The 25,683-nt window shown below is 37.9% G+C and overlaps 1 protein-coding gene across 1 annotated transcript in view; it reads right to left on the bottom strand.

The window, feature by feature from the left end:
* ubtd2 (ubiquitin domain containing 2) overlaps window positions 1-20,315 on the bottom strand; it is a 31,014-nt gene extending 10,699 nt beyond the window's left edge. The window contains exons 1-2 of the mRNA XM_084386560.1: window positions 19,998-20,315; window positions 1,505-1,741 (exon numbers count right to left, since the gene is read on the bottom strand). Coding sequence (XP_084242686.1) covers window positions 1,505-1,741; window positions 19,998-20,169 — 409 coding nt within the window. The 5' untranslated portion in view covers window positions 20,170-20,315. The remainder of the gene's footprint in view (window positions 1-1,504; window positions 1,742-19,997) is intronic.
* Window positions 20,316-25,683: the final 5,368 nt, after the last annotated feature.

The following is a 25,683-nucleotide window of genomic DNA, read 5'->3' on the forward strand; positions in this document are numbered from 1 at the left end:
TGAGTAAGAAAATTCATGGATTGGCATTGAAATGAGATGATCCACTGCGCAGATATAATACTCTGAAGAATAAAACTCATTGAAAACAATGTAATCGCAGATTAATTAATGTGCCAAAAAGATAGAGCTGCAGAATCTGACCAGCCAATGATTAAAACGCTCATGATTTTAAAGCTGATGTCAAGAAATTCTCTGTAAAGGCCAGGTTATACTTCATTTTCCGTGTTCCACTTCATCTCGTGTCTGCACAGCTTTCAAAGTATACTTAACCCTGGATGCTTTTTTATACTCTACCAGACGTCAGAGAGCAGCAATGAGTTGCTCGGAAGGATAGAAGAAAAGGACATTTAATAGCAGCCTACTTCAGTGTAATATGTTACCATATCATCATGCTTAACACTGAGAATTAGAATAATTGTATTGTGACGGTCGGAGATCTAAATCAGAGAAAATCATAGCTTCGAGTGGGTGGCAGGTGGATGATCTATATTAACAGCGAATCCACACTGCAAAAAATGCTTCTCTTACTTAGTATTTTTGTCTCGTTTCCAGTCCAAAATATCTAAAAATTCTTAAATCAAGATGCATTTACTAGATGAGTAAAATGACATAAGATATTATGTCCTGGTTTCCAGGGGGAATTAAACAAAATTAAGTGAGTTGATGCTTAAAAAAAAGCTAAATTATCTGCCAATGGGGTAAGAAAAATAATCTACAAGATTATTTTCCTTACCCCATTGGCAGATAATTTAGCTTTTTTTAAGCATTAACTCACTTAATTTTTATTTCTTTCCCCAGAAAACAAGACTTAATATCTTATGTCATTTTACTCATCTAGTAAATGCATCTTGATTTAAGAATTTTTAGATATTTTGGACTGGAAACGAGACAAAAATACTAAGTAAGAGAAGCATTTTTGCAGTGCAGTTGACGTTAGAACTGATACTCGAATCTCTAATTGACAGCTGTCAATGTTCTGTTGCCAGTCATGCCTCGACGTGAGCCACCTACTGGTTCATGCGCAATCATTCTCTTAAATATGTATTTTTACTTGACTTTATTTACATATGTGACCTTGAAGGAATCCAAAAGTAATCCGATTACATTACTTTCACATTGTGGTGCATGGATTACATTACTGAATACTTTTTTTATGAAGTAATTTGTAACTGTAACGGAAAACATTTTTAAAGTAACCCTCCCAACTCTTGCCTTACGTAGCCCCCCAAAAATATTTGGAAATATAAGCCACACTTAAATTGTACTGCATCATGTAAAGTGCTTGCCATTCATAATGCTTCCCCCATTGCGAAACTCATTTTTGGGTGAACTATTCCACTGACAGAACTGACAAAATAGAAAGAGAAAATAATATTTTCAATAGACTTCAATAAAACCATCTAATACATAACGGAAAACCATGGTATTTACCAAACCGAACAAATCTTTTTGTCAACAGGAGAGTTTGGTTAGGGCGCGCTGGTCTGTGACATGTGCCTCTTACCGTGTGGTAACGTTATGCTGGCGCCATCAATGATGGCTTGAGCAAGTTCGTGGTCATTGCTCTCGAAGGCCTGGGCAGCCGCCTTAAGTGCATCCCAGATTTCCTTGCGACCTTCAAAAGCCGGTGCCGTGTCCCAGAATTCATCACGCTTACTGCGCAGCTGGCCATCGGTCATTGGGTAGTCGCTCTTCCATTTGGGCTTCTCTCTCTTCAGGGGCTGGTTTCGGCCCAGTGCAACTGCAAAACAGAGACGAACAGGTCAAAACATAGGCTATTTATTACGGCTAACAAATGACAATGACTTTGTCCATGGCTCAATCAGATTTCAGAGCCTAAACTTTACAAGATATACATATTTATCCTTGATGAGCTGACAGCATGAGGCAGAAACTGAATGCGTTTACTGAAACAGCATGACTTGATCTCAATGTTTCTGTTTGCAAAACTGAAAATAGAAGGACGGTTAACAGTTGTGGGAGAAGCCTGTCGTAACATCAGCTCCAGATTGGACCTTTGAATGGTGGATTAGGCTAAATATGATTCTTGATCAATGTACCATATTAATAGCAAAAATACACTAGCACTGCATATCATTTTGCACTATATTAATAACAAATGGCTTATAACACATGAAGGTGCAGGTGTAATTTTTTACGAAGTTTTACACAAAAGAACAAATGGCACTTTAGAAATGTAATTAAAGTGACATACTTTGATTCACAGAACATAACATAATCTAATATAAATTACAACCCTGTGATCTACATAGGACAAGCAGTAAGGTTGAAAAAAAATAGAAATAACATAAAATAAATAAAATAATGTACATTTGTACATTTAGGACAAGCGGTTTAGAGAATGGATGGATATTATTAGATTATAGTAATTAATATAATAGAATTTAAATTATAACCCTGTGATCCATCTACATAGGACAAGCAGTATGGTTAAAAATAAAATCAAAAATATAAATGTATCAAATTAAATTAAAAAATTTAATATTTGTACATTTAGGACAATAAATGGATATTATATTATATTATATTATATTATATTATATTATATTATACAGCACTCAAGGTGTCTTACACAGCATAAACATAAAAGTATATCTAAACAAAATAAGCAAACCACATAACACAATATACACTCTACAGACACAGCGGAGCCTAAAACAATAACACAGTCCAGTGAGATGAATCGCACACACATTCTGATATACCAGTCCAAGAGAAATAAAACTGGACAAATAAAAATGTCCAAACAAGGAATGCCTGCTACAGGCACACAACATCAAATGCCAAACTCAAACACATGACGGTCACAGCCGCCGCAATGCAAAATGCCTTTGCCAACACCAGTCATTGCAAAGAGAGCGCTTGAACTACCACTACAAACCACCAACAATGCGTGAAAAGCTGTTGAGATCGAATCCAAGAATGTTCTTTATATGAATATGAAGCATGACCAAGAATACCATGGACGAAAAGGAAAAAACGAACAGCTTTGATTTGATACAAAAGCAGTTGGTAAACAAACTATGCATACAGGCCAAAAGGTGTCAGTATAGAGTTCAGTTACGAATAAAAGGCTAACAAACGAAAACAGAAACTTACTGAGTCTACCGTTGGCATAAGAAAAAAAAAAAAAGAAAAAAAAAGAAGAAAGGAGATATTTTGGGAAATCCAGGAAAAGGGTTAAGGGTTCATAAGGTTTCCAGGTGGTGCTGTGGAAAACATGCTATATCCCACAGTTTAGATATGCAATTGAAATCTAAGTGATATCATAGGCCCAAAAACAACAGTTTGGTAACAGATCATCTTGTATTTGTCTTGCGTGTCCTGAATTATTGAGGTCACAAGTAGATTTATAATCGAATCATTTTTGGGCAAAAATATACATTTTATAGTAACATATTTTTAAACAAGTCACTTATACAGTACCAGTCAAAAGTTTGGAAACATTACTATTTTTAATGTTTTTGAAAGAAGTCTCTTATGCTCATCAAGCCTGCAGTAAAAAAAACAAAAACAGTAATATTATGAAATATTACAGTTTAAAATAATGGTTCTCTTTTGTAATATATTTTAAAATGTAATTTATTTTTGTGATGCAAAGCTGAATTTTCATCAGCAAGTACTCCAGTCTTTGGTGTCTTATGATCCTTCAGAAATCATTCTAATATGATGATTTGATACTCAGTTATTATCAATGATGGAAACAGTTGTGCTGTTTAATGTTTTTTTGGAATACTTTTTTCAGGATTCATTGATGAGTAAAACGTTAACAGCATTTATTCATAAAAACAGCATTTATTCCAAATAAAAACATTTCTAACAATATAAATCGTTATCGTCACCTTTTATCAATTTAACGCATTCTTGTTGAATTAAAGTACAAATTTCTTTAAAAAAAAATAGTTATTGTTCCCAAACTTTTGAACGGTAGTGTATATTGTTACAAAAGATTTCTATTCTAAATAAATACAGTTCTTTTTAACTTTTTATTCATCAAATAATCCTGAAAAAAGTATCTCAGGTTATAAAAAAAATATTAAGCAGCACAACTGTTTCCAACATTGATCATAAATCAGCATATTAGAATGATTTCTGAAGGATCATAAGACACCAAAGACTGGAGTACTTGCTGATGAAAATTCAGCTTTGCATCACAAAAATAAATTACATTTTAAAGTATATTAAAAAAGAGAACCATTATTTTAAATTGTAATAATATTTCATAATATTATTGGGGTTTTTTTTTGGTTTTTTTTACTGCAGGCTTGATGAGCATAAGAGACTTCTTTCAAAAACATTAAAAATAGTAATGTTTCCAAACTTTTGACTGGTACTGTATATTTAGGTATAATAATAATAATAATAATAAATTACATTTAATGTTTTTAATTAGTAATTATAGCTATAAAATGCAACTAATGTTTGCAATTGAAAGTTCTTCTGTTACCTTGCTGACATATTTACAGCAGAATTTGCTAAAACAATATTCAAAACCTCACAGAATCCTAAATGTTTGAGTTTACAAAGCCTAAAACTGAGGCTCCAAGCCATCCATATAAATAAACCCTAAAAACCCCCCATATGAAAAGGAAGTGGATGTTAGTGGCACATGTTGTAACATTCTGCCTGATCCTTTGAGAATAGATATAGCCTACCGCAGTAATGGCATTTGTTGAAAGCAAAACCTTGAGATGTATTGCACTCTCTATAAACCAGCGCGCAGACTACAGACACGCAGACTCCCAGTCAATAACACTGGCAGAATTACCAAGGGCTGAAATCCAAGCAGTTACATCAGAGGGCCCCGAGACGTCTTTGAGAAAAGGAGATTTACTGGGTAAAACATCTGGCTGCCATTAGAAAACCTTTTTGGTCAGGAACGCAGGTTGCAGAACAACCAAAGCCTGTGATAATGCTACCCAACAACACTAAGATGTTCAGTGATGAGACACAAAAACACAAGCATAAAACTCCAGACAGAGAATAAAACAGCAGCTGGACATGAATAATTCAGGCACAGCCAATAAACCAGTATAGTACTTTTTATGACCCAGAAACACCAGAGAAACAATATTTCAACAACCCAGAATCAATCCTTGTCGTCTGATACAGCACCTTACTAACGCAAGAGGGGGGAGAGATTGATTTCCTACATTCTGCGAATTAACTTCCTGTTTGTGTGTATTGTGACGCGAGGCTAGTACTTGGTGACAAAGCAGCTCTCTGATGACCTCTTCCTGTTGTCAAAGAGCCAGCAACACATGCAACTTTGTGAATGGATAAAAAAAAAAAAAGTGTGGTTACTGCAGAGTGCAGACCATTTTGCAACCATAGGCAATTTCCTCTACGCTGTGAGGAGGAGACTGTGACTTTTGTTTTTGGATGTCTCCTAAAATAGGTTTACATGCAAAATAAAAATTTTATTTATAATATACAGTACTGTGCAAAAGTCTTAGGCATGTTAATAAATGGTTTTAAGTCTGTTATTTATATCTTTTGCTGTAGTGTGTGAGTAGGAAATATCAGTTCACATTTCCAAACATTCTTTTTGCCATTAATTGTAATAATCCAGTGAGATTTGTGTATGCACAAGGAGTCTGACAACAGCCGGTATGATCTGATCTCACCATCATCGAGTCCGTCTGTGATTACATGAAGAAACTGAAAAAACTGAGACAGACTAAATCCAGAAGAACTGCGGGAACGTCTCCGAGATGCTTGAAGAACCCTTCCTGCAAAGCTACCTGAAAAACTATGCGCAAGTGTACCTGGACAAAAGCCGTTTTAAACGCAAAGGGTCGTTACACCATATATTGATTTGAATTAGTTAAAGGGATACTCCACTTTTTTCGGAAATATGCTCATTTTACAACTCCCCCAGAGTTAAACAGATGAGTTTTACCGTTTTAGAATCCATTCAGCCGAACTCCGGGTCTGACGGTACCACTTTTAGCATAGCTTAGCATAGATCATTGATTCATACGAGTCCAGTAGCATTTCTTTCAAAATGACCAAAGAGTTTCAATATTTTTCCTATTTAAAACTTGACTCTTCTGTAGTTAAACCGTGTACTAAGATCGACGGAAAATGAAAAGTTGCGATTTTCTAAGCCTATATGGCTAGGAACTACTCTCATTCCGGCGTAATAATCAAGGCACTGTGCGGCCGTACCATGGGTGCAGCAGGCGTAATGATATGACGCAGCGCCTAAAAATAGTCCCCAGCTCGGTAACTTCTTCCAACGTGACCGGGACTAAGTTTGTCTAACCTATTAGACCTATTTTCAGGCGCTGCGTCATATCATTACGCCTGCTGCACCCATGGTACGGCCGCACAGTGCCTTGATTATTACGCCGGAATGAGAGTAGTTCCTAGTCATATAGGCTTAGAAAATCGCAACTTTTCATTTTCCGTCGATCTTAGTACACGGTTTAACTACAAAAGAGTCAAGTTTTAAATAGGAAAAATATTGAAACTCTTTGGTCATTTTGAAAGAAATGCTACTGGACTCGTCTGAATCAATGATCTATGCTAAGCTATGCTAAAAGTGGTACCGTCAGACCCGGAGATCGGCTGAATGGATTCTAAAACGGTAAAACTCAACTGTTTAACTCTGGGGGAGTTGTAAAATGAGCATATTTCCGAAAAAAGTGGAGTATCCCTTTAATAGAAGTTAAATCATAAATAAATTCAATTTGTGATTTTATTTTTGAAAGCATTCTCACTTTACAGCATTTTAACACAAGTGCCAGTACTTTCCACAGTACTGTAGCTTTCCAGGAAGGTTTCTTCAAGCATCTCGGAGACGTTCCCACAGTTCTTCTGGATTTAGTCTCAGTTTTTTCTGTTTCTTCATGTAATCACAGACGGACTCGATAAGCGTTACCTCTTATCTCACAATGTCTGAAACGGCTCGATAAAGAATTCAGTCTCGCTAATTACAGTATAGTTACGGTATATACGACATGGCGTGAACGAACCTATATATTACACACTACATGAAAGGTAATATTCAAAAAAAGCATAATAGGAGCACTTAAAGTAATCATGGAGACTGACCCACGATTTTTGTTAGTGACACATGTAAAGAATGGATTTAAAAAAAAAAGGAGTACAGGTGAAACCATTTATATAAAAGGATAATGTGGCAGTTCTGGTCAATAACTTGTGGGCTGCCTTTGTGTATAGACTATATAGGCAGCTGCTTTCTGACATGGTGTCTTAAAGGTGCAGGCTGTAATATTGACAGCTAGCGGTTGAATTATGTACTGCAGTCCCTCCTGCTCAGACTCGACCCTCATGCGAGTTGCCAGATTGAGGACACGCAAAAGGAACGAGCGCAATTGATAATGGAAGGCGACAAGCCTTACACTGTAAGCTGATCAGCTATTATATCTGCTTTTTAATATGCTCCCATTAAAGGGTTAGTTCACCCAAAAATGAAAATTCTGTCAGTAATTACTCACCCTCATGTTGTTCCAACCATGTAAGTCTTTCGTTCATCTTCGGATCACAAATTAAGATATTTTTGATGAAATCTGACAGCTGTCTCACTCTTCCATAGGCTTTCAGAGGGACCGAAACTCGCCGGCCCAGAATAGTTATTAAAAACATCGTTAAAATAGTCCAAGTGACTACAGTGGCTATACATTAAGTTTATCATGCGACGACAATACTTTTGTGCGGAAAAACAACAAAAATAACGACTTTATCCAACTATTAGTGTTCTTCAATGTGGGCCTCTGACGAGAGTTCACGGGAGCGCCAGGACGCATGCGCGAGAATTGAGATTACGGCGTTCTTCTTCTACTACTAACTTACTTGTTACTGGCTGCTCACTCCTTGGGAGTATTACCGCCATCTACTGTACAAGATGACGTCCCGACATTGCCGGAAGCGCAAAACGGAGGAAGACGCGCTCTGTATGTAAGCTATTGAATTCGACACTTATTGTGATTTAGGTCTCGATGATGTCGGGACGCCATCTTGAGACAGCTGTCAGATTTCATAAAAAAAATCTTAATTTGTGATCCGAAGATGAACGAAAGACTTACATGGTTGGAACAACATGAGGGTGAGTAATTACTGACAGAATTTTCATTTTTGGGTGAACTAACCCTTTAATAGAGATTTTTTTAATGGATGCCAAGGCTTTTTAGGTCGGGTAGAATCTGTGATCACTGATCTAGTTTGTTTGCTGGTTCCATGGCTGCAATACGCTGTGTTTTCCGCCAACTGGCAACCCGGGGTGTCGAAATATTATTGGGTAAATTGATCACAGAGACCAAATCAAAAACAGTCATTCTGACACAGAACGCACATTTTAAAGTAGAATAACTGGCTGCAGCTCTGTTTTTCGTGAACTTAGCATGTTTCCTAAATATCTGCAAATATATGGTATTTTTATGCTTTAGTACAGTCAAAAAATTACATAAAGCCACCACAAGTGACTGATTTGAAACGCTCTACGTAGGAAACAACTCTAGACATGCATGCTAGACAGGAGAACAGCAGTGTTCAGTAGAGTTTGATGTTAGCATGTGGCTAAGCTAACAATGAGATGCTGTAAAAATTCATTAAAAAAAACAATGCAAGAATACTGAATAAAATAGTTTTTACTGATACTGTTAGTATTGAATGAAACGAGTATATGCAGTGCATTGTGGGATTCGCTTATCTGTGGAGGAGACATGAAATGCTGCCCTGGAATCTGGACAAAGCATCAAGACAGCACAACATTGCGGTGTGTCTTTTGGAAGAGCGTTCGCATCAGGAGCACAGCCATGACGCCTTAAAATACTGTCTAGCCCGTCAGCTCACTAGTATACTAAGATAGTGTGTCCTGTTGGGAAAAAAAAAAAATAATAGCATGGAATCTTGTTCAAATGAAGAAGAAAGTAATAGAATAAATGAATAAAAGGAATAAATGAAAAAATAAAAATGAATAAATGAAGTGAAAGAATGAATAAAGTGAAAGAATTTTAAGAGTTGTGACAACAAGCAAATGAGACCGTCCACAATACATGATTGTTACGGACGCTCTCCGTGATCAAGCTTTCAGCCAGACAATGACTCCGGCAGCAATATACTAGACTCAATACAAACAAATCGCAGTGTAAATACACTAAGAGCTGCAACAGTGATTCTCTATTCCTCAGGGGGGGAGGAGGGACAGTCATTGTCTCTTGGAGGGCTGTGGAGCGTGTGGAGCGTGTGGACTTCCCTCAGGGTGCACATTTCTCCATGCTGAGACAGAAAATCTATAACATCACAGTTCTATTTCCTGTTTATAATGATGCACTAGCGGCAGAGTCTTTATTTAGATAAAGTGGGTTGGATGAGGTGACAAAAGCCCATGGTTATGTTTGGAATATCTTCTCTTAATTTTTTGACAGTACATAGTAAACAGGGTTTGAAATTAACTTTTTCACTAACCGGCCATTGGGCTACTAAATTCATAAGTTACCGGCCATTCAGAACTTCTACTAGCCCAAAAGAATTTTAAAAAATTAACCAGATTAACTATGTATCAGCTTATAACTACTGTGTGTATATTTGTATATAGTAGTCAACATTTAAAGTGGATCAAAAAAGTTAATCAAAGTTGACCTAAGACAAGAATGGGTATTATTCAAAATTCATGTATAACTTTTGAAAGGTTTTGATCCACTTACACTATACATATACATACATATATATAAAAATTCAAGATCCCTTCCTCTTTCATCCTGATTCTTTTCACCAAAAATGTGTTTTAGGTGGACAGATCGATACAGTACAAGGAGCATAAAAAAAAAAAAGTAGGATGTTGGAAAATAACAATGTCTTTTCTGTTAACCAAATGCTTTTTAATCTTTGCTTTTGCTTGAATGCAAATGAACAAGCGCTGCGTAGTGACGTGTGTGTTCAAGTAAGCCAGATATGCGAAGATTCTGCGCAATACGCTGTATTTAATATAATATGATGACTCACGAGTTGAGTATTTGTGCTTAATCTGTGCAGATTTGACTTTTACAAACTTCCCCAGCAAAACAATGAGTAACACGCCAAATTGGCAGGTGATTTGACAGCGTTGCCCGCCACAGTTCATTTTTACCCGCATTTGGCAGGTTGGCGGTTGTTAATTTCAAACCCTGATAGTAAATATACTGTACTCTTGGCAAAATGTGTAAGTTAGTATAAAAAGGTGTAGTGTGGGTATTATTAGTGATACACCGACATTAATAATAAATGTAATATTTAACTAACTAATCAAATGTATTTACTGTTATGTATGTTATGTATTTACTGTACATACTGTTTCTTTCAACATACCTTCTGATGTTCATTCTGTTGCAGCTTATTCATGTTGTGCACACGAAATAGACACTGACACAGTCAAAATGTGTAATCAGAGATTTAATTAAATGTCACCGTTTTTGGTCAGTGATTCCTGCCCTCCAAAACGGTTTCGGTTAATGGTCGACCTGTGATTTTTTTTTTAAACGGCGATTTTATGATTTGATTTGAAATTTATGATATGAGGAATCTTTCAAACATGAGCCGAGTCTGCGCAAATGGCAGACGTAGCCAAAATATTGCTGCTAAAAACTGTGCTAACAGGGATTGTATACATATACATAAACATGCACAGATCAGGTATAGTTAGGGTTATATCGCCACCTGTTGGTTTGGCATGCTCTTGAAAGCACTTTATAGCGTGTTTTTGCGTTTTCATGTGGACAGAGATTTTTTTTTAACCGTGCTTGTGTGGATGAGATTTTTTTTTTTTTGGAGGCAAAATGAGATGGTTCTCACTGCAGAACACGAAATCCAGGGGGAGGAGTTGGATCTGGATCCAACTCCTCCCCCTGGATTTCGTGTTCTGCAGTGAGAAGCATCTCATTTTGCCTCCAAAAAAAAAAAAAATCTCATCCACACAAGCACGGTTAAAAAAAAATCTTACATATTTTCACCTTACATATACCTAAACCCAGAGCCATATAGAGAGAGAGTTGCGACAACTCCATTGACTACAATGGAACGCTTTTTTTACAGTAATGGCGGCTCGTAGAGCCTTTCAATAGTTCCCGGAAGTAACAGCAGCGCGGTAGAACAGACCGTTTGTGATGCAGTTTTAAAATATAAGACGTTTAAAGAATAAGATTGTATATTATCAGATTATCTGAATCAAATAAACTTGTGTTTTAAAGCATGCTATTTGATTCCGAAGCACTTCCTGGAACTATCTGAGGTCTACGCGAATCACGTGACAACTAAGCATTTTGAACTTCCGTTGTCGCAACTCTCTCTCTATATGGCTCTGCCTAAACCTACCCCAGATCTACCCTTAGATCTGGATCCAACTCCGCCCCCTGGATCTCGTGTACTGCAGTGAGGTGCTACTGGGTAAAATACCCATCTACGTGTGGACTAGGTATTACTGACCTACAAGTTAGTACCCATTCCTGCATACCAAATGAGATCCAATAAATATTGTGGGTGATTCAAATATGCATCCCAAATCATAGTACTTTGTAAATCTGTCAAAGAGTGGGTAATCTTTAGAGTAATATTGCAATTAACACACAAATTAAACTAAACATGGCAGTGACATAAGGCAATTTAAGTTCGATGCTAACATTTATACACACTGCAAGCGATAAAAAGGGTCTGTGAAATCAAGACGCAATTCTATGAGACAGTACAATACTACAGTACAACCCCTAAGTGCATACTGCACAGTTTAAGTAGGCCAACACCAGGCTGCAGGTCATGAATGGCTTCGGAATTATTTCCCCATAATTCCTTTACGAGAAAAGTAAACTTGGGGAGAACTGCAATAAGACTGCATGTGGTCACCTGATGTATTGTAGACCATAGTGGTCTCACTTAAAATACAGTGAAAATAATTTACAAGAGTTTAAAAACACCTGAGAGGTATTTGGACAGGCCTGTTTCACCTAAACACAAACAAATCCTTATAGCTTTTATAGAGTGAAACTAACAGCGCAGCAAAACTCTGGAGACCGCAGATTCAACCTAGTTTTTCTGCAGGATTGTGGATTTCGTTTTCACAAGAATCCCAAACGAGGACCATCTGGATTAAGCTCCAAAAGGAGAACATTTCGTGATGGCATGTGTGTGCGTGTAAAAAGCATCCTTGGGTGCAAGCGCAACACGATTTTCCTCTTATTCGACTGCCGAAATCTTTCGTTTCATCCTCGTTCTTCTTTTTAATCCTTTCCTTCGTTCCTCCCCCACCTCAAAGTCAGCATCAAAAGCCCATTAGAGAAACCGTAGCCACCACACCCCCCCCCCCCCCCCCCCCATAAAAACACAGAGAAACAGACTTCATCCGTATGGTATTTAATACTGTATGTACTTCCCATCAGGCCGGTCGGCCACAGGACTCTCTGAGAAGCATTTGTGCGAGGGCGTGCTGACATCTGGGAACTATCGGCACTGCCAGGCCTCCACACGGGAGGGAGTGAGAGCCGCTGATACACAAATGTGCAGAGAGAGGGAACGAGGGGAGAAAGGGTGAGACAAAAGAAAAGCCAGACGCAATTAAGTCTACAAAATCGACCGAGGAGAACGGCCTTGTCGAGACTCGGGCAGGACTCCATACAGGGTGTCAATAATTCAATGGCGACTGGCAGAAGCTTTGTGTCTCGTAAGAGAAAATCATCCGTCATTTGGTTTCTCTCAAGATGCATCATGTACGGCGGAAGATAAAATGATGGCAGTGGAAAGAAAGCGGTGGAAGAATGGTTCTCCTTTCAAAGGCCACGTTCAAGTAGCCTACATATGTCAGGATCACATGACAGATGGGTCGAATCGCACAACCTCTTGATCGGTCCGGGAGAGGCGTCTCGGATCTCTGCGAGTCTCCGGAGATGAACACCCATCTTCATCTCGGGTTCCACCTCTTCTCAGAATGAGAGAACTGTCCTCTCAAGGGCAAATTCAAGGAGAGACTGCATTTCCTCCTCATTCGATTCTTAGCAATACAATGTAAACCCGTTGTTGGCCAATATTAGAGATTTTACAATTAGATTAACTTTGCTAAAGCTCACTTAAAGTTAATCCGTGCAAATATAATTTAACAACACTGTTAATCGTAATATTTAACAAATTTTCTTTCTCATAATGTACATTAAATGCTGTGACTTCTAAATCTCCTTGTAGCATTGAAAATGATTTATTTTTGTTTTCAAAATGCTATAGAACATTTTTATTGGGGGAGTTGGCGGAGATGAATTCCATTCGCGCCACTTTTATGTATATCGGACGAATGCCTTTAGTTGTTGCATCACGTCTTGCAAAGTACACAGAACAGCAAACTCAAAACATACTGCAAGCCATCATCATGTGACATGACTGACCAGGCTCAACCCTACTTAGCTTCAGTGGGAAACCAGTTTGGGGCTATAGGGTGATATCACTGTAAAAAATTATCGTGATTTTAACAGTAAAAGACTATTACAGTGCAAAACTGTTAATTGGTAAACAGAAAGTTTCCTTACTATATACGGTAAATAACTGTGATAGATCTAACGGTACATTTAATGTAATTTTACTGTAAAATACAGTTAAATTTACAGTTTTTGGAAGTAAAAACGAACAAGTCATTGTATAATTTACAGTGAAAAAACGTAAGTTGACATTCCCACAATTCCCTGCGTGACACTTCACATTTGATGTATTTTTGTTGAAATAACTATGTTTCGTCATAGTTTTCTTAGTTTTTTATAATCAGTTATGACATTAGGGTTTTATGTTACATTTAATGTTGTTAAATTAATGTTTATTGTATTTTTAAAATTTCATGTGCGTTACCATGATGGTGTTTAATGTTTGTGTGAATGACACTGTGCACCTTCTATATATTAATATTAACTTTCTTGTGGAAGAACTACTTGTGATTAGCTTTGATTAATCATGTGACTCATTACAGCTGTGATTGTTGGTTTGTCAGTGTAATACTATGGTACAAAACAGATATTAATACTTCAACTGAATGTTGAATTCACATGTTTAAAATGTTAAATTTACACGTTACTCCGTAAGTATGTTTACGGTTTGATGTGATTTTTATAGTATTGTTCTGGTAACCACAGCTTCCAGTTTTTTTCCGTAAAAACAACGGGATTTTTTTTTACAGTGTGGCCTACGTTCATTCTATATAGCAAGTATTTTTTAATATCCATGAAGTAATTACTTATTAAAATAAAAGTAAAATAAATACCTTTATTACCTATATACTCAAGAGAGTATGCAATTTCGAACGCAGCCAATGCTTCTCTGCGGCCGCCATTGCCGAAATTTCCTGCAATATTGTTTTCACTGTTATACGGTAGGGGGCGCTATTACGCATCATCTGAAAGAGTACTGAATCTCCGGTAAACGCAGGCAAAAAAGAAGCACTGTTTATGCAGCACATGTAAAATAACACGATCATCAAGCATTAAACAGCATATAACTCAAAACTACCAAACGTTACCGAATGAAATGTCCACCCAGGACGAGCTATAGGACTGTGCAAACTTTGAGGGTGTTGATGGACTCGTTCTACTTGATCGATGTTTTGATCATTGCTCCGAATCCCATCCAGACATAGTCAAAACTTGATTTTTGACAACTTTTTGTTCAAAATGTTGCTTTTTTATTAAACAAGGGTTGCTAAAAAAGAATGCTAGAATAAAATGTTCTTTGTTATTGTTGTTGTTGATATGTTTCATCATCCGATATTCATATAACAATATATTCCGGGGGCCATTAAAAGTTTTGTGAAAATGATAAAAAATGCTGTCGGTGGCTGGCAACTTTTTTAAATGCTGGTGAGGAAACAGTTCAAGTAGATATTTTCTGAAATGTCTCAATGTTGTTGTGGTTGTTTTTTTGTCCATTCAATGGAAGTCAAAGGGCTTAAATCCTGTCTGGTTTCCCAGCGTTCTTCAAAACCTTTTGTGTTCCCCAGAGTTCCGTTTGAAACGACATGAGTGCAAGTGAATAATGTTAAATTTTGTGTGAAATATCTCTTTAACTATGGAAAACATCAATGTTTCAACACTTTCTGCCATAGAGTTCACATTTTCTGCACTGCCTGAAATGCCCTTGCAAATGCCTCTGAATAACTTCCAGCTGTCTTGAATTCTCTGTTAGCTGGCCAACAATAAAACATCTTCTAACATGAAAGGAATTCTGGGAAACTAATGGCAAGCTGTCTGGGTTATTAACATAGGCAGGTATGGGTCACTTCACTGAGAACATCTGTAAGCCGATAGCTCGCGTTTCTGAATTCATATTTCACTGTAATTAAAAACAAAGGCCCGGGGCATATTCACGCCAACAAAATGTATGTGTCAGAGACGAACGATTTTTTTATCCTTACATCCTCCATTTACATATTTTATAAAATGAATGAACATTCCTTTAAGGGTATAAAGGAGAAACCTAGACATTAGATGTCAGGCCTACTCCACGTTCCACATTCATCTCCATGACGACCCAATGATCCAGGTGAAGCGTGGCCCGGCATGAGGACTCCTGTGCCTGCTTGGAGAACTCGAACACTGCATAATGCAAGACAGACAAGGCACTCAAGTTTCACCTCACAAACAGCTCCGAAAACACCCGGCATGAGCAGCGAACAGACTGCTGACAGTGTTACGATGACAAAAATATCTGAGTGATAATGTATGAATGCTTAATGAGTTAGGATTTATTTATTTTTAAACAGAGTTGGCTTTTGGAACAAACCCTTAACCCCTAGTATTAGGGTGTGTTGCGTTCACACTTGTAGTTTGGTTTTGATCCGGATCATGAAAGAAAATGGTTCGCTTTGAGTTCACTCAACATTTTTAACATCGAGATATAAAGCAAAACTGTACTGAACTGTAATGGGCAACATAGCTCCTATGACGAGATGCACACGACACAGGAGCGTTTGAAAGCGGCGTCCGCATCTATCATAGCCTGGAAATCCAGACCTAAATCTAAAAGATTAATGGTCTGGCGTCAACTAATGAAAATCGGTCAGCTCGAGGGGCGGCACCAAGCATGCATTTGAAAATCTCACTGCACGCAATTGGATAAAACTACGACCAATCACAACAAAATAAACCCCATACGCTTAGCTACCAGCGGAGCTAACTGGTAGATTAGACTCTTACCGTATCCGGTTGGCAAAACAGCAAAAACGTCCTTCTTGCAAAGGAACGATTCGAGCGCCGTCTTCTGTTCCTCTTTAAGATAAAAAGCCAAGCCTAACTCGTTCATTGTAGCGGCCAAAGCCGTTTCAAACAACTGGTGTTCATCCATAGCCATCTTGCAATGTTTACTAATGACTTCGACGTCACAGCGCTGTCTTCATCTGTTTAGCTCGCCTCTGGCCCGCCTATATCAGATAACCCGATGTGATTGGTGCAGCTCAGATCGAGGGGCATATTTAATGAGCATCATTATTCGACACCAGAGTAACTCGCTGAGCAAATTCAACTTGTGCTCTCGCGAGAACTCTGGATTACCAGGGTACATCTATCAGCGGATATATTACGGATCCGTTGATAGACGCCTGCTTTCAAACACTTCCGTGTGCATCTAAACGCTCGGTGAAGAGCGTCAAAGATGTCATTGTAGCCAATCACAGACATGCATGTTGAATGTGTCAACACAATGGCCAATCAGAGGCGTTTAAGAATCCGTTCAACGGTGCTCAAAATGCTAGAAGGAAATGCTGGTATTGTCACATTTTTACATTTTAGTACCAACTTGGTACCGAAGTTGGGACATTTTGACAACTCTATTACTTAAAGGAACCGTATGTAAGATTGTGGCCAAAACTGGTACTGCAATCACTTTCAAATTACTGTAGAGCGGTGTATCCCCTCCCCCTTTCAGGGCCCTTTCACACCTACCTTGTTTGGTCCGGACTTTCGGACTTTTCAGTTCGGTCCGAATCAAAATTACAGGTGTGAAACCTCCCCCGGACCACGGTCCGGACCAAACTGACGAAATTTGGTCCGACGAAAAGAGGTAGTCTCGGTCCGGATCAAACTGAACAAAGGTTTGGTTCGTTTCTAGTGTGAAAGCATTTTCTGGTATGGTTGGACTTTCAGACCATTTACAGGAAGTTCCGGTGGTTCCCGCGTAGCCTAAACAACTGAAGAATAATGTTTATTGTGCAGTCCTGCCCACAGCGTTTCTTCCAGCTCATTCGCACGCGCGCACACACACACAGATTTGTCCTGCGTCCTGCCGGCGTTGATAAAATGTTCGCACAACGAGGACGTTCATTTGGCGAATTTGAACTAGCGTCGAGTATAGTTGGTGCTGCAGGGAGTAATGCCGTAATAATAACAGTAGGCTATAGTGGCAATGATATCATCTGTTCATTCATTCTTGTCAAAGTTACCCGCCGACTTGACAAAACGCTGACGTCAGACGCACGTCCGTTTACAAACCAATCAATGTTAATGCAGCCCATATAGAGGATGACGACAGGGCGCAAGTACGTCATGTAAAGTTCTTTAGTGCGCTCGCATAATTGCAATGTGAAACCAAACCAAAACTAACCAAATGAATGCAATGTATCAAAACATGAACTTTGGTTCGGACCTTGGTGCGAAAGGGCCCTTAATTAAAAAGCTAAATATTACGAATTATTTTTCATTCCGGTTCCGTACACACTGCGTAGAATTTTTGTAAATGCGGTTGTCCCTACCTGCATTTTTAGGGAGTTAGGCCTAATTCGGTTGTAGAATACGGTTGTCACTCCACTGTAAATGTATGAACTGTGTATGTACAGAACAGGATTTAGCACTTCACTACACTAACTAACAACCGAATTTATCTGCAGTGTGTACGTGGCTAAAGTAAACTTCATATTCAACCTAAACTTTGCTATTACTTCTTTGAACCATTAGCAATTCCTTGTGGCACAACTACCTCCATCCCCAAGGAGCTGTTAAACTGTTGACATCCAAATCAAGCGCCGTGAGCTGTGGAAAATTAGCAGCCATTAAGCCCGCAGGTAACTGTCAATTTCAGGAACTGTTCAGGGTTTCATCTAAGGGTGCCGCTCTCATTACAATAATGACACATGATGAGTAATTTAGTCCCATAGGCTTTGTCTAGAAGCTATTTTTGTTCACTATATGAGAGCCTGGAAGAGAAAAGCAGTAATTGCTGACATCTTATATATTGGTTTATATATCATCCATGTTGTGATTTGGCACAAAGTGTGATATCAGCACTTCTCCGAAACAAAAACACGAGTTTGATTGTGACACAAGCAGGAAATCACGAGTGTCTCAACTATTAACACAGAACACTTCGATTGTTGTGATGAAATAAAATTCTGTTTTGTGGCTTTTAATCCATGCATGTTATATCTGAGGCATTTTAGCATACTATATGCTATTGTGCTACAGTGCTATTGTAGACTTTCTCTTCCAGCAAAACAGACCATAAATATCAGTGACTCATTTGGCACTGGGTGATCATACATTTTGTCTTAAGTGGTCAAGGTTTGGCTGGTTAATAACAACAAAATCAGAATTGTTTTGTTCATATGTGACTCAGATCTGTTTTTCTCATGACAGTGTGAACAGCACAAACCACATGGAAACTGATCTTTTCAATTCCGATTTGTGCCACTTCCATAATGTGGTCCAAAATCCGAGACAGGTCGGATGTGTTGCAACGCGAACTCGGTCATATCGGAATTCATCATGTGACTTTTAAAGTCACTCTAGAGCACCATTTGTCACAATTCTGCGCTCATGGGAGTCACTTCAAAGATTTTACATACCTGAAGTTATCAAGACAGTTGGTAAAGGTAGTCAGTGGAAGGACAGTGATGTGACAGAACTTACAAGTAGTATTACAGTGACAAGCAAAACATGAAGGCTCATATCATAAATGTTTAAAAACTCTTGCTCTCATTTTCATGTCTTTGTTTTGTTTTTTATATTGCCTACGCATAAATTCGCTGGCATCCACGGCAGATCGTATTATAAATAAATGTGTAATTGCTTACTTTAATGTTATCTGTGTTTACTTCCGTATGACAGCGTGCTGCGAGACGTCTTTTTATTATTATTTTGCATGCAGGTCAGTCAGGACCAGGATCTGTTCACACAGTTGTTGTTTTTTACATATTAAATATATCGGATTTGAGCGATAGGGCTCGAAGTGTGAGCGTAACCTTAGTTGCTCCGCTCCACTCATATTCACGTTCCAGAGGTTGAGTCACAAAAATTGTTTAACAAAAATTGTTTCTTTTGAAATTTTGAAAGTAACTATATGAAAGTATTTTTGTTGGAGAAGAACATAAACAATTTAACTAGGCAATTTTTTTAACTTAAGTTATATACGTTGTATAAAAGCAATATCACACTCTCTATCGTGCTGTTGGTCTGAATATCAGCACGGCCTTTTCCTTCATGGCCAAATCACAGCCATGCAGATATTCAGTACAACAGCACTCCTGAGTGTGAGATTACTTGAATAAACAATGTTTGAAACCAAATGGTTTGCATTAAACAAGATAAAGATAAGGATGGAGAATAACCATAAGAGAATAAAGAATTTGTGTATTCCCAGGCAAAACCATGACCCACATTTTACTAAAAAGAACAGAAACACATCCACACTAGCCATGAAGCTAACACTCTCTTTATATATATAACACACAGCTAAAGCTAACCAGCTAGTAGGAAGGTGTTATATGCAAAAACGACTCAATGCACAAAGACAAAGCGCGGTGGGGGAGAATTAAGAAAATATTTGCATAATCACAAAATCACAATCTTAATTGTCCCTACAGCCAGGCGCGTGTCCGAGAGGAGCGATCGAGCCTTACAAAGCGACGCAAAACCCAGCACGATGTTTCAAAGCACTAACAAGCCGAGAAGGAGACAAGGGAAGCAACGCAGACCCCAAAAAAGCACAAATTTACTCGCATTTCCTGGGTATGCTTCATTTCTTACCTCCGGTTCCGTCCGAGTTTTCGTTTAAACTGCCTGAAGAATCATGATGACTGCCCACACAGCCACCCATGGATGTTTTCATGCGCCTCTTCCCCCCGCGGACCCGCTCTGGTTCGGTTTCCCCCCGTCCTCTCTCTCTCTGCTGGGATAGAGATTGACAGGGCGCGGGCATCAGCTGGAGAGAGGCGGGGTGGGTGTATATGCACACGCGGCTGTGACTCAAAACCTAGTGTGCTGCCTTCTCACAGAACCAATCGAGACGCGCATATTATGAGGTTCCAAAATGCTGTTTAGCTAGGCCGCTCACTAGGTTTTGGGACGCGGCCAATGTGATCAGCTAGTTAGTACATTCACGAGTCCTACCTGAACTGGAGGTCTTGGATGTTGTTGGACACGTTAGACAGAATTTATTTATTTCTTATGTAAAGTTTTTCACATTTTATAAGGGGTTTAATACATTTCGCAGCTTTTAACGGTCTTTACATTACCAATTAAATTCGACATGTAAAATCAAAGCACTTCTTAAAATGCTTTTTTCAATTAAAACAATTGAGGGAGGAAAAAAGATAGGGTAGAGTGGGAGGGAACGCCCCCTTGGGGTAAAAGGCCCCCATACTGTTTTTCCCAAATTAACTAGATGGTTAAGATACGTTTTTGTTGTTGTTATGTAACAGTTAAGTGATCTAATTTTCAGCAGTAAGAAAAATAGTGTTATATAGTGTTTTAAAATAATTTTTTAAAGCATGCTTTTTTTGCAGAACATTACAGTTCTATATTGTATAAGAATAGTAAGGTCTGTAGTTAGGGAGTATGTTAAATATAAATATTTTCAGAATGACACACTTTTTCAAACCTAGTCTGTGGGGTAAAACGCCACAGAATAACACATTTTAAAAGATGACTTTTACCTCACAATTGCAAGTTTACATCTCGTAATTCTGAAGAATTTTTCTATTTCTATTTAAGAATTCTATTTCTCAGAATTGCGAGATATAGTCAGAATTGCGTGATTAAAGTCGCAATTGTGTGTTATAAAGTCAGAATTGCAAGTTATAAATTCACAATTGCGAGAAATAAACAAGCTATTCAGACTTTTTTTCTCGCAATTGCGAGTTTATATCTTGCAATTTTGACTTTATTTATTTTTTATAATATTATATTTTTTTGACAATAAACATGCCAGAATGAGAACATGAAAACACGACTGAAATCAACTACCCACCTACCAATCCCCCCACCCAGACACACCCCGCCCAGCCCCACCCCACCTCACGCCCTGACCCACCCCGTGGTCTCTTTACAATGGGGTACATAATGGATACAGCCATGATAAAACACAAAAAAAAAAGAAATGGGATAAAGTGTTAAGGTTTAAGGCCTCTAAGGCCTTCCCATACATCCATGAAGTGAAGTGACTAGAAGAGGACAACTCAAACCAAGCAATGATCGGGTGTTTGGGAAGTGTTTCCCCCCAGGGCACCCCATTGGCCTTCATGGCCGACCTTAGTCGCAAATATAAAAACAGAGAAGAGGGTTCTGTTCCATACCACTCACAGTTCTTGAAAGCTTACCATGCGTTTAGGACCAGCAATATCTTTCAATGTATAAATGCCCTTCTGCATCCAGTCTCTAGAGAAAAATGGTGCACCTCCCGAACGGATATTATTATTATACCAAATGGGCGTGCCGAATAATAAATACATTTTTCCATAAGCTTAAAATTGACTACTGTGTTGGCCATGATTGGACCAAAAGCTTGCATACATTGCTTGATGTTTAGCCTAGAGAACAGTATATCTTGTAACCTGTGTTTGCCTGCTAAGCTCTCCTCTATCTCTCTCCAAGGAACCCTAGAGAGCGGGTCGAGCCAATCCTTAACGAATTTTATTTGAGAGGCCCTATGATACAATTTGAAATTCAGAAGCGCTAATCCTCCATTATGTTTTGCACGCTTGCAGTGTTTCAAATTTCAATCTGGGTTGCTTGCCATTCCAGATGAATTTACGAATTTTAGAATTGAGTTTGTGCTAAAAAAAAATGTAGGTGCATGTAATGGAATCATGGAACTGAGAAAATTGATTCATGGCAAAACATTCATTTTAACACTCGCTATTCTGGCATGTAATGATAGTGGCAATAAGGCCCATTTTTGGACATCTTGTTCAACCCTAGAATTTGTAGATAGTTGGCATCAGGTATACCATGGAGGGAAGAATGAACAACAATGCCTAAGTAACTTATTGAAGTTTTTAGTCTAACTTTCTTAGCCATACTATTAAGTGGAATTAATTTTGTACCCAGAGAGCATTCTGAACTTTTCAAATACCTTCAGTATCTGGGGTGGACTAATGAATTCAGTTACCGTTGTAGTCGCAAGGCCAGAATTCTGGCATGCATTTTTATATCAGTGTTTAACAAACTAACGGGTCTGTAGTTTGCACAACCCGAATGATCTTTCCCTTTTTTGGGTATCAGCGAGATAGGTCCCGTAATCATCTGTGGGTGAAAGGCCCCAACCTCTACTGCCACGTGGATGGCCGTCAGGAAGACAGGGTAGTGTAGATCAAAATATTTAAGAAATAATTCTGCCGGGATCCCATCTAAGCCTGGCGCTTTGCCTTAACGCCCCTTTAAGTTCCTCCAAACTGGCTGTCCTAAAAATTCTGCTTCCTCATGACTAAGTCGAGGTAGAGTAAGAGACTGCAAAAAGGCAGTACAACTTGGACTTGTGGGATTAAGTTCGGATGTATAGAGTTTAGAAAAGAAATCAGAAAATGAGGAGTTCATTTCTTTGCTAACCAGTCCTTTAGAAGGGTGCTTAATTCTTTCAATGTAGGCTTTCGCCTGATTTTGCTTCAATCTTAAGGCTAAAAGTTTGCTAGGTCTGGCACCACTGAAGTAATAGGACTGTCTGGTCCTGTGAATCACAAATTCTGCTTTCCTTCTCAAAAGATCGTTCAATTCAGCTTTAAGGGTCTGAAGCGTCTTAAAATGTGAAGAGAATGAAGATTTTAGTGACAATTCAAGTGTTTGACATTCTTTTCTTTTTTTTACCAATTTTTTACATTAGTGGCAAAGGCTAGAAATCTTTGATAAAACCTTTCGTAGCTTCCCAGACAAATATAAGATATTAACCCTCAGACGGTCTTCGTTTCGGAGTCACATCCTGCCTGGGCCTTCCCGGTCAGAAGTGACCAGACACCTAAAAATGAAACTTCCTCCATCCCAGTAAAACCAATGCAATTTATTTTTGTTCTATAATATTTTTTCTTTTTAATTTAGTATTTTGAGAGAATTTTATTGAATTTATTAATATTTATGGTCTATTTTTGCCATTGAAAATTTTTTTTTATATAGGCCTATATATATATATATATGTTTTTTTTTTTTTTTTTGCAGTGTTTTAGTTTAATATAGAGTCTAGGCCTTCAAAAAAAAATGTTTTAAGCAGATAGCACCATCTGGTGAGAGTATGGAGAGAAAGCGTAGAACCATGGTGTAACCACTAGATGGCATGTACAGCTCTCTATGGAGAGGCATGTGAATTCCCCAGCTGTTTATGGACACATTTACTTTTTTTTCTTACAGAATTTGTAACAAAAAATGCAATTCATTCAATTATAACACTTTATGTAAAATAATACTTAAAAAAAAAAAAAAATCTTTTTGATTTGTAAATTTTTTGTCAATTTTTGACCGAAGACCACAAGTGTGACTATTTTTTTCACGACGACTTAGCATGCTCGGATCATGACCTAATTTTTTTTGTGTGTTCACATACCTAATGCCATAAAAGTCACCAAGTTTTGTAACATTCCGATGAATGATTTTTAAAAATTCAAAACAGATTTTTTGTAATCAAAATTTATTGGTGTGTATGTGTATAAAAGTGTGTTTGTATGTGTGTGTGTGTGGGTAGGTGTGTCTTTTTTGCATTCTTGATGTTGTAGAGTGTCACCCCTTTACAGCTGTGTCCTTTTTTTTAGGATTGTGGCCAATTTGTAGATTGTACACACAAAAATGCGAAGAATTATTTTATTTTTTTCAATTTCCCATTCATTTCCTATGGGTCAGTCATTTTTGACCGAAGACCAAAATCGTTACTATTTTTTTTACGACCACTTAGCATGCTCGGATCATGACCTCAATTTTTTTTTGTATTCACATACCTAATGCCATAAAAGTTTCAGAACATTCCGATGAAGCTGTGATTTTTAGAAATTCAAAACAGAAAATTCTTCGGTCAGAAATGACGAGGACCGTCTGAGGGTTAAATGAAAGAAATTCAGACAGACCGGCTTTGAAGTCTTCATCGAACTGGCTGTTCTGTAAAAGAGAGATAATAAAACGCCACCATGGAGATCTTTCAACAAATGGAGCACATTCAAATTCTGCCATTAAAGAGTTGTGATCTGCAAGAATAGCTGGTAGTATCATTGTCTGGTCAAAAGAGTTCAAAAGTTCCTTGGAGCACAGTAGATATATTCTTGAATAAGAGAGATGCCGTGTTGGGAAAACGGTATAGTTTCTATTTAAGGGTTTCCCAGATCTCCAAACATCGACCAAATTCAGCGCTTTTACAAGATCATTAAGCGCAGTCGAGGAATTGAGCTGAACTTGACTGCAGGAGGAAGATCTATCCAATATCACCGCATTCATATCCCCTCCGATAATCAGAGAATAGTCTATCAATGAAAGCAAGTGATTAGTTACATGTGGCCTAAAATATTGTAGGGGCATAGATTGATGTGAATGCTATTTTCTTCCCCTTAATGTTTGTACAAAAATATGCAAGCCTGCCAGATTGATCTTTACTTTCTCTGCCAATCTTGAGGTTACAGTTACGAGAAATCAAAACAACTGTAACTTTAGTTTTAGTGTTATCAGTAGAAAAGGCTGTAACTCTATAAAATGTACTCTGTAATCTTTGAACGTCTGCTCTCTTTAGATGTGTTTCCTGAATTAGAGAGATATCAATCGCTTTCCTGCGCAAGTAGATCAAGAAACAGAAGATAAGTCCTAAGCGCTATCATTTTAAATGTATCCATAATCTAATGAAAAAGTGGTGCGAATTTTAATACGTTTTGCAAAACCAAAATATATCTGCTTGAACTGTGACGAAACTAAAACATTGTAAGAGATAAATACAAATAACATGAACAAAAACCCCCAATCAGAGACCGCAAAATCAACCCAACCCAACATTATAAGGGCCTGTGACAACATCCACCGTCGTTCACCAGAACGTCAGCCACCCTTTTCCACTGAACATGAAGTATGTAGTATAACAAAGAGTATAGATAGCGTAAACAGTAGTGACAGCCATATATGTATTAAATAAATAAGCAAAATATAAATGTTTGACCGATTAAGCCGGAAAGAAAGAGAGAGAGAGAAAGAAAGAAAAAAAGAAGCAATTTTGACTTTATAACACACAAGTGCGACTTTATATCATGAAAAAATATCTGTGTTATATAAGCTTGTTATATCTGTGGCGGAAACAAGCTTCTTGCCACTATCATAATTACTGTAGTTGCATGGTCTGAACAATCCATCCTTTGTTTTTCCATCAAATGTAATCTAACTAGGTGGCTGAATATAAATATGTGGACTTATATTTAAAAATGACCTCAAGTTATCATCAGCTAGCTAGTTAGCTAGCCAGTTAGCATCAGCTAACAATATT

This window comes from Rutilus rutilus, assembly GCF_951802725.1.
Source record: "Rutilus rutilus genome assembly, chromosome: 18".
Taxonomy (NCBI): Eukaryota; Metazoa; Chordata; class Actinopteri; order Cypriniformes; family Leuciscidae; genus Rutilus; species Rutilus rutilus.